Source organism: Aplidium turbinatum, chromosome 4, assembly GCF_918807975.1.
Source record: "Aplidium turbinatum chromosome 4, kaAplTurb1.1, whole genome shotgun sequence".
NCBI lineage: Eukaryota > Metazoa > Chordata > Ascidiacea > Aplousobranchia > Polyclinidae > Aplidium > Aplidium turbinatum.
The window spans coordinates 23,794,724-23,807,653 of NC_137475.1; the positions used below are offsets into that span (position 1 = coordinate 23,794,724).

A 12,930-nucleotide genomic window follows, 5' to 3' on the forward strand; every position below is an offset into this window, starting at 1 on the left:
ATCTTATATCTAATGGTTATATTGAGCGTGCTGGTGAAGCGGGAAATGTAAAGGGATTTGAGTGGTATTTACCATACTTTGTGACGTCACAAATAAAAAAGCGCATTGTTTACGATGGTAAGTCTGAATTTCGAGGAACTTGTGTTAATGATGTAATGTTTTCGGGTCCTGACTTGTTAAACTCTCTGGCAGATGTCTTGGCTAGATTTCGGCTTGGTAGATTTGGTTTCGTGGCCGATATGACTTAGTACTTTTTTCACATTTCGGACACTTTAATACGTAAGCCCAATTTTATTGAACTGCTTACTTACACAGGCAGAGCCGTTGGGATCGTGAACGAACGCCCTTTGGTACCTTTGAGTGACGACCCTAGGGATTTTATTGTCATGACCCCTGACTCACTGTTGACCCCATATTTAGACCCATACTGTGCTGTTGGGCAACCACATGATATTGACCAACTAAGAAAACATTATCGGTTCAATTTGTCACTTTCTCAGCAGTTTTGAAGTAAATGGATCGATTTTTATTTGCCAAGGCTTCAGGGCCGAAAAAAATGGTTAAAAATGGCCGAGAATTTGGAGCCTGGTCAACTTGTAGAGGTGGGTTCTCTTCAAGACATTGGTAAACGTGGGAAGTATCAACTTGGGAGGGTGCATGAGGTGGTCCCACAAATTAGGAAAGGGAAGCCTGTGGTTCGTAGAGCTAAAGTTGCCGTTTGCAACTATGATGAGAGTACGGGGGAAGTGAAAGTAGACTACGTGTTGAGGGATATTTCGTGCCTCGCCCCCGTAAAGAACACTTAAGAGTTAGGGTTTGAGCCTAGTTCTGTCTGCGATGGCCGACATTTGTCTGAGCCAAGAACAGTCGGTTATTATCGCAACCATTGTATATAGCGGGTACCTATAGTACCAATTTCATGTATCCTGGTGTATTATTCTTATTGCAGCTCATTCTTTACATGCCCTTTGTATTTGCGTATTAACCTAACCGTGAGTGATTCAAACAATTTGTGTGTCGTGTGTATTTCATTTCTTGGCTCACGATTGTCGTCAATTCTTTTTTAGTTATGCCATGTCAGACTGTCACAATGATGTACGCGAGTACAAAACGTATTGATGCCGTCAGCGCAAACGCAAACCTTCGAAAAACCATACGCCGTATGCGTCAACGTAACTTATACAAAAATTTGGCGGTGTCAGCGCGTACACTAGCGTAAACTAATTTTGTTTGCTAGGTGCCAAACATTCACACGGTATAAACCACTCGAAACAAACAAGTTTTATTTTGAATTTCCACGAAGAAACACAAGCATCTGAAAGTGTTCATCTGACATTTTGTTGTGTTTTGATTCTAATATGTCTTTGCCCATTGAAAGCATTCTTTCAACTGCAGCGCTGGAAGGTATTGGCACGTTGTAGCGAAAAAAATATATTACAAAGTAGCCTATGCGTTGACGCTATGCGCTAAAAAACCGCGAAAACTTTACGGCGTAGCCTCAAGCGCAAACTATCCAAAAAAATGTGGCCGCAAGCGTTAGCGTAAACAAAAAGTCTACGCCGCAAATCTGCAGCGTAGAATCTGCGACGTAAACAAACATCTCTGTACTGTCATAACTAGGGGACGCTATGTTACGGACAATCGTTCCCCAAATCAAACGTCACATAAAACCGTTATGGTCTACTGAACCTGGTGTCTTACGTCATGGAAATTGCTAAAAAATGAGCAGAGATTGCATCATCCCTTCGTAACACCTGTAAAACATTGCACAATCCTTTTCAACACCTGTGAAAATTGCTTCACAATGTTTATCACTGTTACGCCACAGAAGCTGGTTACGTGCATTTGAAATATCTCAAGTCAGTTTCGTCATTTCAGAATTGTTGTTGGAAGGTTGGTCGAATATTAAAACTGTTTTGCTTGTGCTTACCAACTAGACGAAATTTCCGTCTTTTATCATGGTAATTTGTATTGTGGTGACAAGTTTTAGTGCGTACTGTGTTGCGTCCTTTTCGACAGCCTGTGGCTATTTTTTTTAAAATACAATTCGTGATAAGAAGTTTTCAGAAGAGTATTTTTTCGGTATCATCGAATACAGACGAAAGGATTCAGGAATTTTATGTTCAACTTTCCCACGAAGATATTATGGTTTTCCGCTGTGACCAACACTCATATACAATATGAATAGAATAGCACCATGGCAATCTAGATACCACGACAGGAAGCAGCGAAAGACTATAGCCCATCAGTCGTCGAGTCACCAGCTTGCAGTATTCTCAAAAAGGCGCTGCAGTTTTTATGAACTGATGTTCATTGATTGGTATCTATGATGTAAGACCGGTTGGCGCCAAACGGGTTTCTCACGCCCACTTCTGAGCGGCAGTGCTGTCTAACGAGCAATTGGTCACCCGGATAGAGGGGAAACATCTAATTCCATGGTGAAGGTCAAAGTGGCTTTTTGTTTGAAATCCGCAAGGTCAAGCTTACGCACTAGTACAATTTCTAGCCAATTAGGCAGCAAGTTGTTTGGAAAGTATGGAAGTTTTTTTGAAGCATGCAGCCCATCATCAACTCTGACGAAGCAAATCAATGCCGAGTAAGGATATTTACATTTGTCTAGAAATGTCTTCAGGTTTTTGACGGCTCTTTAAGATTCGCTATTAAATTTTGTATCTGTTGTGATCAGTGGCATAGCCTACTGTGACTCATTTGATTGGAGAAGCATTCCAGAAGCAAAAATATTTAACTTGACATGAAAATTCAGCTTAGCTTGAGGAACATTTTGGTCTATATGAAAGTTACCCGTTATCCAATAACTACCTTTGTAATAAAACCCTACCATATTTGCCTCTCTAACTTGGCCTATTTGCAAACGTATTCGCAGTGTTTCTTAACCCTTTTCACGGCAGGGCGCACCTGCAGATATCTGAAAATGAGGTGGCGGACCGGGTAAGCGAAGCAAGAGCGAAATTTTTTGAGTGCTCCAATATTTTGCTTGCGTTGCTTGCAAATTTTCATTACATAGATCTCATAATTGCATTATCTTCAAAGTAGGCTACTTTATGCTCAATTAGATAAGCCGAAATAAGAAATAAAGCCTCTGGTATTGTAGCCTAATAGTAATTTCAAAATATAAAAACACGCAGCTTTGTCTGAAAAAAAAATTGACTCTGATAACAACATATCACACGATTTTTTAAACTGAACTACCCGTTTTGAGATTCACAAAATACATATTGCCTATCCCTAATCCCACAGTGAGAATTTAAATGTGATCACTTTCATGTTCAAAACGATAAGCAATAGGCCTACATAAATAATTTACATTTGTTTTCTCATCTTTTAACACCAAATAGGCACAAATAGAAACACTCATTTGTGTAATGACTTAAAAAATGTTGATAATGAACCATGTTTAGCCATAGCTTATTTTGCTTCTAGGTGCATGTAGCATGCCACCAGTAGTGAGGAACGCGAAGATATCAGTCTCAGGACGATTGAAGTCAAAGTATCGACCTGGAAGCATTGTAACGTATCAATGCAAAGCGGGTTTTACGCTGAGAGGTCTACCGAGAATGAGATGTATGCACGATGGAAGTTGGGGAAACATCAGGTTTTCATGCCACGGTAACAGTGACGAAATGACTTCTAAACAAACTAAACCAAAATATTCTTGAAAACAAGAGATTTTAATTCACTGTGGTGTGAAGTTAATTTGGTCCAAATCAAATTCTTGTACACGTTCACAGGGTTAGCGATTTTTTGCTGTTGTCTCGTAGCGACAAAACCTTAAATTTTTGTTTGCGTCTGATGTTCAATTCAATTTAGCTTTTCTTTGTCGGAAAACAACAGCAATGATAAAGTTACTAATATCTCGATAGCTCAGTTAGTTAGCGTGTTAGCTCAGTTAGTTAGTGTGACTTCTAGAACTTCAACATCAAGCGCAAGGATTTCGCGGTTTACGGAAAAATCCCTAATGCGTAGGCTACTTCACAATTTCATTGATGTTTCACTGGTCATTCTAGGCTCACCAGAAGAGAATTTACAGCAAATTTCTAAAGTGCATATGGTCAGAAAGTTTTCAATTTGATTTGGGAAAGGTTTTTGGGGCTAGATCAAACATTTGCTGATTGTAGAAATCTGAAAAGAGATTTTGGTCTAATTTTTATTTCGGAAATAGTGATAGCATTTTTCTTACCTGTGCCATTTCAGTTTTTGAGTTTAAACAAACATTAGCCTGTTTATTTTGAAATTCGTTCGGGTTATTTCACTAAATATTCGTGGTTAGGGAAATCGCATATTCATACACAAATTTTTGTTGAACATGCTCTCAGAATGCACCAAATGCAAAGTAATGTTTCAAAAATTTCTGGGGGAGGACCCCCTGGTCCCCCGCCGCTGGGTGTCGCCTTCGGCAAACACATCATCAGACTTTGCCCGCCAGCCGTCAAAACCCCCCTCCCCTTTCAAAATGCCTAGCTACATTACTGAATTGGATCATTGTCATTGGGCCGCAAAGCATATTCCGCACAAGGCCCGAAATACCCTAAGACCGGCACTGCTCCAGGTCCAAAGTGCAGTTGGTTGCTTGTGGAAGTCTTTTTTTTGGTTCATGCCTTGCGCTGTTGCGCATTATCGTTATCACACGGTTGAAAACTTTGTTATTGGTTAACGTTTCGTTTAATCGAAATGAATAGCTTTTATTTCTATTTCAATTAGAAGGTTATGCTATAAACCAAAGTATCAGCAGAAAGATTGTTATGGTTTGAAATTTACAGTCCTTATGCGATAAAACTAGTTATGTAGTTATCCAACAGGCTATATTAAATACAATTTTGGTTGAGAGGTGACTTTCTTTAAGAGGTTGAGAGTTTTTTCTGTCAATATATTCAAATAACCGAATTTGCATGTATAAAGATCCAATAGGCCTACGCAGTACGCAGTGTCTTCTTCAAATTCTTAGATCCAAAAGTAAACATATTCCTTGGACACCCTGTCAACCGTACTGCTTTCGCGACGTTTTTGACATTATTGACTTGCAGTGATGGGCATTATCGGCGATAATTTATCGGCGATAATTATCGGCGATAAATTTTTATCGCTTATCGTTATCGCTCAATTATTTTTTCAGTTATCGTTTATCGTTATCGCCAAAGGCAATATTTGATTATCGCCGATAATTAGTCGCCGATAAATTTTATTTTGGATCAACACACAAGTGAAAAGGCCATGAAAAGTAATACTTTGACTAGCCACCTAGTTAATGAAACTAAAATTAAAACCTCTTCTTCTTCAGTGCCTGAAGTGTGTGTGCACAGGTCGTTGTCAGGGGAGGGGTCACGCCCCCCTGCAGCGACGGCCCTGACAACACAATAATTTTTAGAGTTGCAAATTGCAATGCAATAAAATGCATGCAACAAGTCTCTTGTTGTTTTGCTGCAATCGGCAATCGCGAGTGAATTTTACAATTAAAATGTAAGTGCACAGGGGGTACAGATTCCTTTGAAGCGAAGCGAAAGAAATTGGCAAGTGGTTTGTGAAAGTGTCGCAATACGAGGCCGCCTGTACATCGGAAACATGGTCTTTCGCGCCACCTCGCGATCAACTATTTTATTCTTGTGTTTTCTTTTTTTGTTGGAAGTGTTAGTTTTTAGTAATTGTCGTAAAAAAATAAAATCTCTCTCGTCAAAACATGAAACTTACTGTTTTAAGCGCATTAAATCTTTAGATGAGTAGATTAACTAAAATTGCAAGAACTTGCCTTGAGACGTGCGGTTACGTCACAAACTCAGTTTAAAAGACAAAATTCACACACAATAACAACACAAGATCGGGTATAGACTGTAAGATCGATTTTTTTCTAGCTTGGCGATATAACTTTAATCCAAAAATAATAACCAAATGCGTAAGTAACCTTTCTCATTTACCTATGCGACATAGCCTACCTCAATCAAATATTTTTATTCCCACTAATACAGTGCCTATATTGTAATTCTTATCTCAACAACTCAGCATTCTACCATTGCTTTAATGATAGTGTTCACAAAAGAAAAAAAAAATTATCTGAATTATCTGTAAATTACCGGTACGATAATTATTAAACACGACTAATTTGACAAGCTTGATGGATTTCACAGTATGCACACTTTTACTGCCAATAACGCTTAAGATTAGTGATAAATTTTCAAGCATTTTGCGTTTTTTGGAATTTTTTCAATTATTGCTGACTTTGCTGTAAACAGAAAGCGATACAGCCTACAAAGTTTGGAATTTTTTATGGTATTTTCATTTGATTTAATTATTTTGCCTACTGCACGTAAGCGGCAGTGTAACTCAATTGATAAAAGCATCCAAATGGTATCTGAAGGTATAATTATACGCACGGCGGTTACCTCAGTGGTTTGATTCTGGATCAAGAGGTTGAAGATTCGATACCTACTGCCGCTGTTGCGATTCTATTCATGCATAACTTACAAAAAGTTTTGTCCCTTTACAGTAGGCTATATTATGTTCGATTTTTCGTCATGTTGATGAAAACAGTTCGTGCTGCATGGGATGGGGCAGCGCTAATCAAGAAAAAAAAATTATCGTTATCGGACATTATCGGCGATAATTTATCGTTTATCGTTATCGCTTAACTTTTTTTTGATTTATCGTTTATCGTTATCGCTTTAGGCATTTTTCGTTTATCGATTATCGTTATCGCTTAACTGAAAAATGAGTTATCGTGCCCAACACTGTTGATTTGATACATTAATGTAAAATTAATTATCAAACAAAAGAGTAGAAAGACCAACTAAATTTGACGCCAGCCGCTATATCAAGTGTCGAATGCATCTACTCAAACCTGCTGATCATTCACGTGTATGAAAACACATTATAGGAAACTGCGGCACTCCTCCTGTTGTTCCTAACGCACGACCCCTACTGAGTAGCAACCGTGTCGTCTTCGCGGCTCTCTACGTTTGCAATCACGGCTTCTTCCCAGTGGGTTCCACTATTTTACGCTGTGGTAGTGGAAAATGGGAAAACCCCGAATTCAAATGCAGAAGTAAGTATGGCACTGTAAAAATGAAACTGTCGAAATATTGAAAACGGTTGACTGAGCTTGTGGCTCCAATAATAAGTTTCATATAATTATGTTAGTTATAAATTGAGTAGCCCTAAATTAAATCATTATTATCCAAGTAGGCCTAACCTTCACAGCCTGTTTCACCTTTGTGGTATCGTCAGAAGGTACTTATTCAAACAGATGAAGTGTCCAATTATTGAAATGTTGTTGTTCGTATAGTGTTGCATTTTAGATTATTTTGGAAAAACATAAATGTTGTAGCGACAAAACCGTGCCATCTCAAGTTCGCCTCATTGATTAGAATATGTTTTATTAAAACAAGATAAGTGAAATGTAGGCTACAGAGCCCAAAGTAGGCTAAACAGAGTCCAATGTTCATAAAATGTTTGGTAACTTGTAGCCATTACCGCAGTAGTTCTTAAAAAAAAATTTCACACTCCACTTACAAAACCAAACACTTCAAAATCCTCTAGCAAAAATCTCAAAAAGTATCATACAGGAGTTGCAAATCTTTTACACTACCGCACTTGGTTGTAGTTTTAACTAAACTATCTCAGATTCCCATAAAGTTGCTTTTACCAAAATCTGTAGCTTATTAGAAAATCTTAGACTAAAAAATATCATGCATGCAGCAAAATGACCTAGTTGGTTTGTATTATCACTTGCACCAAACTGTAGAAACAAAGAAAAATTGCAACTTTGCCAGGTGTAGCCATTCGAAAACAGTTATTAATTATTTTAAGCTAAATTCGATAACACTTGATATTCAAGAACTCAAACATAATGTTATGTTCTGGTTAATTAAAGAAAATTCTTTATATCTATAAATTAATTAATTTTGTACGACAAAATGTTATTTTATATGGCAACACTGCATAAAAACATTTGTAATCATCTAAATTCTAATCACTAAGTTGTCGGCTGCATAGCCGAGTGGTGAATGCCCTGGAACGGCAATCGAAAAAGCGCCAGTTCGACACCGCTCAAGAGCATGCGGCTGTGTCTTTGACAGGACACTTAAAGGCATGCCTGAAGGTGGACACGAAGATTATGGCTTCCTTGCCTTCCCGTCCACTTAATCTAAATCTTCAACCACTGGGTGTAAGCCTGGATACGACAAAAAAAACTAAGTGGTCATCTTCAGGGGGTATGTTCAAGGGAGTAAATGACAGCCCAGAGGCATAAATTTGGGCTTGTTGGAATTTGCTTACCATAGTCCATAATTTCAGCCTGTCAGAACATTACTTTTCGCCAAAACCCTTCTAAGTCACCCCCTACTTAAATTTATCGTTTGCACCTTTTCGTTTGTTCAATTACAAAACTGATAAGATACAACAGGTCCCCAAATGGAGCATCGTGACGCTCTGGTTAACCGTATTGATATTGCAAAAGAGTCACCAGACTTTCCTACTAAAAATTACAAGATTACAGAAAAGTGTACTCAAATCTATTGTTGCCAGTTTTCAAAAAAAGTTCCAATCTAAATTTCATAAATATGCTTCTTTGAAAAAGTGCAATAGTCCAACCAAGTCAAATCAGCTTTGTAAACTTTTAATGAGGTGAGAGCCAACTTGGAGGCCTCAAAACGTATTTCGCTTCCGTTTATTAATAGGCTATGCAAAAAAATCCGTGTGTTAAGATATACGGTAACGTTGAGTACCAGTAGTTTTTGAAAAATAAAATAAACCAATGATTGGCATCTAGGCTACAAGGCAGAATTTGCAAAACTAAAATCTTATAGAACTAATTCTCACAGCGACAGAGCTATATGTCTTCATTTAGGCTACACCTAATATAGCAACTGTAACTAGCTACAAGTCTTCCATTGAATCTCTCAATTATTCCATTCTCAGGAACCCGTGGAAAATGAAAATAGGAAGGAATTGAACAAACTAGTTTTGTCCGCTAACTCCTCGGCAAGAACAGAAGCACCACTCGAATCATCACTAGATGTCGTTTTACGTGAAAGCCTTCATCATAAATTTGTAGATTTCTTACACAACTCTCTACCATTCTGTATGATTTACTCGTCTGTTTTGTTTGGATGGAAGCTTTCGAAACAAAATCAAGACAAACAAATAACTTACGAAAGTTTTGTTTCACGCATTTATAACATAAAGTTTTGACAACGTATCTATTAGTAGCCTAAACCGATATGGAATACGCAGTGATGTACGCGCATACAAAAAAACTTGACGCCGTCAGCGTAAACGCAAATGTTCGAAAAACCATACGCCCCTTATAAAAAAGTTGGCGGTGTCAGCGTCAGCGCATACACTAGCGTAAACTAATTTTGTTTGCTAGGTGCCAAACATTCACACGGTATAAACCACTCGAAACAAACAAGTTTTATTTTGAATTTCCACGAAGAAACACAAGCATCTGAAAGTGTTCATCTGACGTTTTGCCGCGTTTTGGTTTCAATATGTCTTTGCCCATTGAAAACACTCTTTCAACTTATTCAAAATTTGGAAAGTTTGATAAAAAAAAATGCAAACAACAGCTAAGACATTAAAAAGTATGCGTTGACGCTATGCGCTAAAAAAACGCGAAAACTTTAAGGTGTAGCCTCAAGCGCAAACTATCCAAAAAAATGTGGCCGCAAGCGTTAGCGCAAACAAAAATTCTACGCCGCAAGTCTACGGCGTAGAATTTGCGGCGTATACGTACATCTCTGGGAATACGCCGCCTCGAGGTTGAATTTTAAGCTACATTCATCGTTCTAAGACTTTCATTGTTTCGAATTGTTTTCTTTTCCAAACTGAATCTAAATAAATAAACCTTTGGTCGAGAATAAAGTTTGTTGCTTTAACGCTAGGATAGCCTACACAATAAGCTGTGGATAAATTTCATCAAAATGAACAATTTTATGAGATGCAAGGAAATATTTAGTAGTGAAACACGTGCAGGTTATTAATTGTACTAGTACCGTAGCCTACTCAGAATGGTTTTGCGGGATTTACATGATGTTATGGGTTATCCTAATTGTGCGCGATCTGACTACCAGAAGGGCTCCCAACTTAAATTTTTCTTAACCTATTCTATGGATCAAAAAGGAGGACAATATTGCATCAGCGGTCAAATACTTATTATTAAGACAACGACAAATGACAGAATATGTTTATCAAAAGCATAGTTTACTTAATTAATTACAGGTAGCCTATAATTCAACTAGAGTTTAACTTTGCCCAATAATATACCAAAACTCAAACTTTGTCTTTTCTTTACAAAATATTTTTTCTTCTGCTTCACTTCAAATTTAAGGATGGTTGCTTCCATTTCTTTTGTTTTACATCCCGCAAGATAGTGCAGGCCCTTAGGGGAATCTTTAGGCTAAACGTGTTACACGTTGTTTTTTTGCATATTTTCGCAGTTGATCAACCCAACTTTGATTTTAGTGGGTGCCGCAACTTTTTGGATCTCGTAATCACCCCCAAATCGGGGATTTCCCCAGAAATCACGTTTCAGCTCTGTTTACGTCATTTTTGTGCAATTACATATTTGATTTTTGTATATTTTAACTTAAAAAGCACATACAAATAAGTGAGACAAAATAAACACAAAATAATTTGATTGATGACGTCATTGTGACGTCATCACATATATTATTTTTGCTTTTTTAACCTATTTTGGTCGTTTGCTGTTGGTTGTAGTTGGAGTACCGGTTACTAAAACCATTTCACAATTCCTAAAAGTAGTTTCGTCATGATTGCATCTTTTATGACGTCATCATTGCATTATTAAAACTAGACAACTTCAAATTCAGGAACCAAAGGTAAGTTTATTCCGAAAAAAGCGATCAAATACTCTCATTATAAGTTTTGCAAATGCTTAAAATTTTACAATTGCAAGCAATAACAATAATTCCAGTACAGTATGACGCAATAACGACGTCATCAAAGGAATAACCAGAAGAGCAGCTACCAGGGGTGAATTTCCCTTTTGGTCATGCCACTTTAAAATTTAAAATAATATGTAGGCCTCATTATGATCTACAAATCAAATTAATACACGACCCCAGATAATGCAATGTCAGAGTCTTAACACTGTTAATTCAAGATGAAAAAACTAGCAGTTTTCGATGTTAAAGGGCGGGAAACCCAAATTAACTTTGCGAGGTTTTTGTTTCAGCGTGATGTCATTGTGTACAACATGCGTTTTAGCAAAAAAAAAATCCAAATTTTGTTGCCCTCGTCTCGCTAAGGCCGCTTTTGTTTGATACCCGTTTGCAAGGCCTCGCGCGCATCCAGCTGTGATGCTGTGCGCTGTGACGTCACAAGGTACATATAGTCGTAGCCAACAGTTTAAGACCAGACTTGATTTATGACGATTTTTGCATTACTTCAAAATACTGCATCAGATATTGTTTCAGTTGCACCATCTTTATGCATCATCTTATATCTGATGCAGTATTTGGAAGTAATGCAAAAATCGTCATAAATCAAGTCTGGTCTTAAACTTTTGGCTACGGCTGTATGTACCTTGTGACGTCACAGCGCACAGCATCACAGCTGGATGCGCGCGAGGCCTCGCAAACGGGTATCAAACAAAAGCGGCCTCAGCGAGACGAGGGCAACAAAATTTGGATTTTTTTTTTCTAAAACGCATGTTGTACACAATGACATCACGCTGAAACAAAAAACTCGCAAAAAGTTAATTTGGGTTTCCCCGCCCTTTAAATTCCTACCATACGTAATTTGATGTTAAAAAAAATTCGTGTACGACAAGTTTTTTCAAGTTACAAGATAGAGTTTAGAAAGTCAAAAGCATTTCTTGAATGATCAGTGTGGATTGGAGATGAAACGTCAATGTGGATTGAAGATGAAACATCAGAGAGGATTGGATATTTTGTGGTCGAATTGCATGTTTCGTACTCGCATGAACAAAGACTTGTGCATTTTATGGATTTTTTCTTACAGGAACATCGAGAGCCACAAGCAGACTGACAAAACGGAACAAGCTGATTTGCATCATTATGTTTCCAATCCCAAGCTAAAGGAGAAGGTAGTTGCTGAACATTTACGAGGCTTGATTTCCGTATTTCAGCTTGATGTATCGCTCTGCGTGTATGTTGCATCAGAGCAGCTGACGTTGGTGGCAGCTTTTCAATAGTGCAACCATTGGTAAACATCATATAACGGCATTCGTCTACATCCGTGATAGTAGGACCATTGCCATAAAGAGCTATGACATACTTTTGTATGTCATTTATAGAACTAGGTGAGCATGAGAAATTCAGAGAGTTAAATAAGCCACACATTGCGGTAAGATTAAGCATCCAACAATCCCAAGCCTTTTTTTCCAAAGACGAAACAGTATCACAGATTGTGATATTATAAAACAAAGGTAAAGAAGCGCAAATCATCGGAGATTGAGGTAAAGATGAAACAATATCATGGATTGGAATGAAACGAGTTTTTCTCCAACTCCAAATTCAACCCATAGTTTACAGATTTCTAACTTGTCAAAACACGAAATTGCAATAATTACCACATCAGTATCTATTGTTTTGACTATGGCATCGGATTTTCCATGTTTCACATGGAGAAACATACGGGTGTCTGCCTCTTCGTGTTCGCATGGGGAAACTTCAGACATGTCCGATGTTTGATTGTTAAGAGCTGTATCTAACGATGTTACAACAATCGTAAACAAGTTTGGATCGACTGAAGTTATCACAGCTTGTTGAACCAGTTGATATAACGCAGTTTTGTTGCTGTCATTTCCCAAAAACTCAGACCAGTTGTGAGGAAGACGAGTATTACTTGTGACAGACAGCTGATCGGGCAATAGTTTTTACTGCGCGCGATTAGACCTTTCCTGTAGCTCTGTGCAATGAAGCGTGACGTTGAAAACAA

The 12,930-nt window shown here is 37.9% G+C and overlaps 1 protein-coding gene across 1 annotated transcript in view; it reads left to right on the forward strand.

Moving 5' to 3' along the window:
* The window catches only part of LOC145768997 (uncharacterized), a 62,712-nt gene extending 52,938 nt beyond the window's left edge, over window positions 1-9,774 (forward strand). The window contains exons 12-14 of the mRNA XM_082580598.1: window positions 3,442-3,627; window positions 6,884-7,051; window positions 8,926-9,774. Of these exons, the coding sequence (XP_082436724.1) occupies window positions 3,442-3,627; window positions 6,884-7,051; window positions 8,926-8,942 (371 nt within the window). The 3' untranslated portion in view covers window positions 8,943-9,774. The remainder of the gene's footprint in view (window positions 1-3,441; window positions 3,628-6,883; window positions 7,052-8,925) is intronic.
* Window positions 9,775-12,930: the final 3,156 nt, after the last annotated feature.